The sequence below is a fragment of the Lathyrus oleraceus genome, chromosome 6 (genome assembly GCF_024323335.1).
Source record: "Lathyrus oleraceus cultivar Zhongwan6 chromosome 6, CAAS_Psat_ZW6_1.0, whole genome shotgun sequence".
Taxonomy (NCBI): Eukaryota; Viridiplantae; Streptophyta; class Magnoliopsida; order Fabales; family Fabaceae; genus Lathyrus; species Lathyrus oleraceus.
Window position 1 is genome coordinate 381,638,360 of NC_066584.1, and position 6,944 is coordinate 381,645,303.

At 31.4% G+C, this 6,944-nt stretch overlaps 1 protein-coding gene across 1 annotated transcript; it reads left to right on the top strand.

Annotated features, from left to right (window-relative positions):
* The first annotated feature begins 989 nt into the window (after window positions 1-989).
* Window positions 990-1,948, top strand: LOC127098231 (non-seed lectin). Its single transcript, XM_051036769.1, has one exon. It carries the CDS (start codon window positions 1,038-1,040, stop codon window positions 1,833-1,835), a length of 798 nt encoding a protein of 265 aa, XP_050892726.1. The 5' UTR covers window positions 990-1,037; the 3' UTR covers window positions 1,836-1,948.
* Window positions 1,949-6,944: the final 4,996 nt, after the last annotated feature.

Below are 6,944 nucleotides of genomic sequence, written 5' to 3' on the forward strand. Positions count from 1 at the left end.
ATTTATAATTAAAAAAATGGAGGATAATATAATATTAACATAGTTTGACACATACTATAATATCATAATCATATAATTGCCACCTTAATGAGTTGTGGACTTGTATGTTCAAAAAACACTGTCTTCTATATTAGTAACATATATTAGTAACATGTACGCTTCCTCCATATGTTAGATGCGCAAATGTGACAACATAACTTCATTTTTATTACAAAATTAAATTATTTAAATAAAAAAATTGTGATTTTATTTTCTTTTTAAATGTGTGAAATATTATTATTATTATTCTATAATATATAAAAATGTATTTGAAATAGTGAAATAGGGCAAAAACATCCTTAATTCTTTTTAAATCTTTTTTAGATAAATAATGAAAAACATATTTAAAGAGCAAAATAACCGACAGTCTTTTTTTAAATGTGAAATTTATCATTTCTAAAGATTATTTTTAAATGACATGATAAGATTTTGACATATAAGTGAGTATTTTATTTTGTGATGGGGACTTTTAAATAATTTTTTAATTATTTTTAAACTAAAATATGTAGTAACCAGAAATCTATTTTGTCTCGCCCTCATCGTTTTGATCGTCTTTGTTATACTTTTAAATATTGATACAAAAAATTTCATAAGGAAAATTATCGGGACGAGTTGCGGACTAGATCACTTTTTTTAAGACGTTTTGTCGTAATGTCAATAATTATGCAATGCAGACGAGTTTCGACGACATCTTTAAGATAAAATAGCTCATTCAAAATTAGATTTTGATGAGTGACAAATTATAATTATTAATTAATATTAATTAATTAATTTTCACCTAATTAACTTTCATTAATTAATAGGGATGAGTTTTTCAAATTCACATCAAGTATTCCAGCAAAAGTAAACTTTGGTGCATATAATATTTAACAGGTGTTGTAAAATAATTTTAATGATATGTGATGGTAAAAGTACACCCAAGTGCCTATATAAATATGTGTGATAACCAAATATATCCTCATTGATAACTTTGGTAACAAAATCTCAGAATAGTTAGAATGGCTTTATATCGCACTAAAGAACTAGTCTCCCTTGTTTCAATCATGTTTGTTTTGCTAGCCACAAATATCGAAGCACTTTCCTTCAATTTCCCCAAGATCACTCCTGGTAACACTGCTATCACCCTCCAAGGGAATGCCAAGATTTTAGCCAATGGTGTCTTGGCACTGACCAACAGTACACAAATTCCTCCAACTACAACTTTCCCAAGTACAGGTCGTGCCTTATATTCAACACCCGTGCCTCTTTGGGACAGTGCTACCGGCAATGTTGCCAGTTTTGTCACTTCCTTTTCTTTCGTCATACTGAACCCGTCTGGACGTGTTCCAACTGATGGACTCGTATTTTTCATTGCACCACCGGACACTGAGATTCCCAACAACTCACAAAGTCAATATCTGGGAGTAGTTGATAGTAAAACTTCAATCAATCGATTCGTTGGTCTAGAGTTTGACCTTTATGCCAATTCTTTCGATCCCTATATGAGACATATTGGAATCGACATCAACTCTTTAATTTCTACCAAGACCGTCAGATATAACTTTGTGAGTGGTTCATTGACTAAAGTAACTATAATATATGACTCTCCTTCTAACACCTTAACTGCTGTTATCACTTATGAGAATGGTCAAATTTCTACCATTTCACAAAACGTTGATTTGAAAGCTGTGCTCCCCAAGGACGTTAGCGTTGGTTTTTCTGCTACTTCAACAATTGCCGTATCACACAACATCCATTCATGGTCCTTCACATCAAACTTGGAAGCAACTACTGGCAATATCGTCTCACAAGTATGAATAATGCTTACTAGTTTCCTACTAGTTCTAAATAAGACTCTGCTTACTAGCAGCTAATGTAACCTCTATGTATGTGTTTTTCGATCATGTTTCAATTAATGTTTCTTACTCTACATTCTCCATTTTATTTTTCTTAATTAGGCGAGTACTTGTGTCATTACTAGCAAGGATTCACACCCTCACTCAAACTCGTGTCGTTATGTTAAATCGTGTTCATATACTTCAAATTTACTCCCTCTTTATAGTGAAAAATTCCCAGATTAGAGACACAAAGAATACAAAAGCTCAGGAGCAAAAACAAAAGAGCTGGAACAAAACAAAAACCAAATACACCAAGCAAACTACATTCCCACCGGTTAATAAAGTACAACTACAAGAAGCAACAGCAAAACAGAAAAACCCAATAATAAATTGAGGCTAGTGCTAACCCAAAAAGGAACGGCAAAAGAACCAACAAAATCACAAAAGAAATCAATAAGAACACTATTAATGGAAGTAGAAATCACACAACCCCTATTTGTAAAAAAACACGATAGGATTCTCCAGCTTGGGCGAGATGACACATGAGTCGTCCATTGACCTACCAAGATACCATTTCCAAGCCAAAAAAATGCATTTGTCTTCCACTTATTTCTTAGTCTCTAAAGATCCAGAAAAAAACTATATCATTATGAGATTTTCAAATAGACCAAACCACGACTTAACAAACCATCGTTAACCTCCCTCTAATCCTAAAACACCATATGGGGAGCTAAAAAGCTGAAAAAGAGCCAAAATATGCTCAGGAAAAACAATATATCGGCCCAACCACCTAAAGATATTATACTAAATTGAAGGCACCATCTCACATGTCACAAAGATCTGAGAGGTAGACTCAGTGTGCAAGGAACATAATGGACAGGAAAAAGTCCTAGAGGCCAGATGGACACACCTCTTAAGTAAGTTAACTCTGGTTGGGATACGATCCTAGAGAAGCAAGCTGCCAAGAGAAAGTTATGACTTTAAAGAGAACCCAACTACACCAAATTGTCAGTACTACAAAAAGACACCTATTAGCAGCGTGATTTTCACGCCACAAGGTTGAAAATCACGTCACAACCCTTAATTAGCGACGTAACAAAACACGACACAGGAGCACTTGTGGCAACTTTTTTGCCACGTAAAAATCACGCCACAAATTTGCTTCGTGATTTTCACGTCACAACATTTTGACACGTGATTTACATGTCACAAAATTTTGTTGTATAGCCGACCTGCACTATTTAGATTAATAGATTTTGTCACGTGACTTTTACGTCACAAAATTGCCACGTGATTTTCACGTCACAAATTTGACACATGATTTTCACGACACAAAATTATAACTATATTATATTTTATTTTAAACTATATATTTTTATTATATTATATATATATATATATATATATATATATATATATATATATATATATATATATATATATATATATATATATATATATATATATAGAGAGAGAGAGAGAGAAGAGAGAGGAGAGAGAGAGATAACTCAACTGCATTCCATATATATAATACTCTATTTTTATTAAACAACCAAAAACAAATATCTATTTTTGAAAATAACAACTAATACATATCTTAAATGAATCTTAATTTCTTGAGCAACTTCTTAAATCTAGCCTTGATATATTTTTTTAGCCTTATCATTGATTAACAAAAGTAAAAAGGAAATATGATAAAAATCAAACATTGTACAAAAATGAAATAAGATGAAAATAAAACATTGTAGAAAAATTAAATTAAATAAAATTAATACATACCTTTGAAAAAAAAGGGTTTGTGTGGTTTGGAATTTTGAAAGGAGCAAGACAAATGGTGAAGGATAGCAGAAAATAAGAGAAATGAGGGAGAGGAAAAATGGGAAAGAGAAGAGAATTTGATTTAGTGAAATGGGGACAATGCAAATCTGATTATATAAAGCTCTTTTACAGTTGTGTTATTCACGACGCAAAATATTATCATGATAAACACGTTACAACCAATATATTCGTTGGACATTGCGACGTGATTATCATGACACAAATAAAGCGTGTTAGTCACATATTTTCCGCAACAACTTTTTTCAAATTAATTTTTTTAAATCTAAAATTTCAGTACCGACGTGATTATCACGACACTACGTATTTTTCAAATATTTCAAATTTCCCCCCACGTGAAGCTGAAACATAAAGCTGAAATTTCATATTTTTTTTTATTTTAACTTTATGCTAGCGACGTGATTTTCACATCATTATACAACTTTCTAAAATTTATCCCTTCCACCCTCGTGAAAAGCTGAACACTAATTTTTAATTATTTTAAAATGTTTGTGACGTGATATTCACGTTGCAATTTTCATTTATAGTGACGTAAAATTCACATGGCTAATTCACGAGGTTGGAACATTGTTTTCTTGTACTGAGGGAGCACAAGATCTAGTCTACCAATCTAACCATCTGGGGGGAACATACGGCCCAGAAGACGGGAATAAAGAGGACACTGAATAAATCTCGTCTCTCAAATTAGGACATCTCCACACATCCCTCTCAACATAATGTGTAAAATCACTAAATAAATTATTCGTTGTTTATCTGATGGTTACAAAGGATTTTGTCATCATCGATAAATATTATCAAAGAGTAATTTACCGAGGGACACATTGTTGTAGGTAGTTCCTCGATCAGTGGTGGACCCCTAAAACATTCTGTAACTCTTTCTTAAAATCATAGATACTTTGATTTGTACAAAAATATGTACAATTGTGGACCCCTAAAACTCAAAATTAACGCTATTTACATATTAAACCTAAAATAATCGTCTGCAACAATCGACTAAACACATCATATCAGATTTCACTTTCATGCAATTATGATCAAAAATAATATTTTACTAATAATTTAGAAGCATTTATTTGTCTATTTGAAAGTTATAAGTTAAATTTAAAAGAATTATTTGATAATCTTTTTAGCATTGTAATGATATTTAATATTTGAAAAAATTAGTGTATGAAAAATTGTATCTTTATAATTGCTGCTAAATAATCTTTATTTTTTTTGAGCGATTTATGTAGTGATAAAGCTATAACTTTTATTAAGAGACTAAACACTGAAAATTGAATCCAATGAATTTCGTCTCTTACTTGTTTGATTAAAATAAAGTCTCTCAAATTAAATTTGAGTTTCACTATTGGTTTACGAATATTGTATTATATAATACTATTTTATATTATAGTACATTATATGTAATTAATATTTTCTTTGATATCAGATCAAAGTATCAACTATATTATATATTTCGAATATTGTTTTGATGATGGTGGTGGTGATTATGTATTTTAAATGTAATTGGTTTTGTTCATATTTTAGTTATGAAAAAGAGGTCATTTATGCATTCACTTATTCTGGTGTGTGTCTTAAATGTGGTAATTGTTTTTTAGAGGACAGTCAATTAAATTACCACAGAAATGACACCCAGTACTGACGAACTAGCCACGAATGATGTTACCGAAGACTTAAATATGGTTAGTATAAAATCAATAATTCATTTTCTTAAAGACAAACCAAAATATAATATACAAAAGGAGAGGCACAAAGGCCAAAAATAAAAAGAGTCTCGGGTTAGAGACACGAGGAATACAAAAATTCAGAAACAAAAACAAAAAAGCAGGAACAAAACAAAAACCAAATACCCCAAGCAAACTACATTTCCACTGGCTAATAAAGTACAACTAGAAGAAGCAACATCAAAACAAAAAAACCCAATAATAAACCAATGCTAGAGTTAATCCAAAAAAGGAACAATAAAAGAACCAACAAAGTCACAAAAGAAACCAATAAGAACACTACCAATGGAGGTAGAAATCACTCACCCCTTATTTGTAAAGAAAAATGAAAGGATTCTCCAGCCAGGCCGAGATGACACATCAGTTGTCCATTGACCTACCAAGATTCCATTTCCAAGCCAAGATAAGGCACGTGTCTTCCACTTATTTCTTAGTGTCCGAAGATCCATAAAAAACTATATCATTATGAGATTTCCAAATAGACCAAACCACGACATGACAAACCACCATTAACCTCCCTCTAATCCTAAGAACACCATATAAGGGGCTAAACATCTCAAAAAGAGTCAAAATATGCTCAGGAAAAACAGTATACCCCGCCCAACCACCTAAACATCATATACCCAACTAAAAACGTCATCTCACACGTCACAAAAATCTGAGAGGTAGACTCAGTGTGGAAGGAACATAACGAATAGGAAAAAAAACAAGAGGCCAGATGGATAACCCTCTTAAGGAAGTTATAACTCTGGTTGGGATACGATCCTGGAGAAGTTGTCAAGAGAAAACTATGACTTTAGATGAAGCCCAACTACACAAATTGTCGGCACTACAAAAACAACAACTATTACCAGCGTGATTTTCATGCCACAAAAGTGAAAGTCACGTCACAAACCTTAATTAGCGACATAACAAAACACAAGGCAGGAGCACTTGTGGCAAATTGTTTGCCACATGAAAATCACGCCACAAATTTTCCTCTTGATTTTCACGTCGCAACATTTTGCCACGTGATTTTCAAGTCACAAAATTCTGCTGTATAGTAGACCTGCACTATTTAGATTGACAGATTTTGCCACGTGATTTTCACGTCACAAAATTATAACTATATATATATATATATATAATATATATATATATATATAATATATATATATACATATATATATATAATATATAACTTAACCCAACTCTATATATATAATACTCTATGTTTATTAAACAATCAACAATCAATATCTATTTTTGAAAATAACAACTAATAAATATCTAAAATGAGCCTTAATTTCTTGTGCAACTTCTTAAGCCTAACCTTGATCTACTTTTTGAGCCTTATCCTTGATTAACAAAAGAAATACGGGAAATAAGATAAAAATCAAACAATGTAATAAAAAGAAAATAAGATCAAAATCACACATTGTAGAAAAATTAAATAAAATAATTTAATACATACCTTTGAAAAAAAGAAAAAAAGAGTTTGTGTGGTTTGGAATTTTGAAAGGAGTAAGAGAAATGGTGAAAGATAGAA

Excerpts from the sequence above, each read along its gene's own strand:
- LOC127098231 (XM_051036769.1), top strand. The coding sequence starts at position 1,038 with ATGGCTTTATATCGCACTAAAGAACTAGTCTCCCTTGTTTCAATCATG.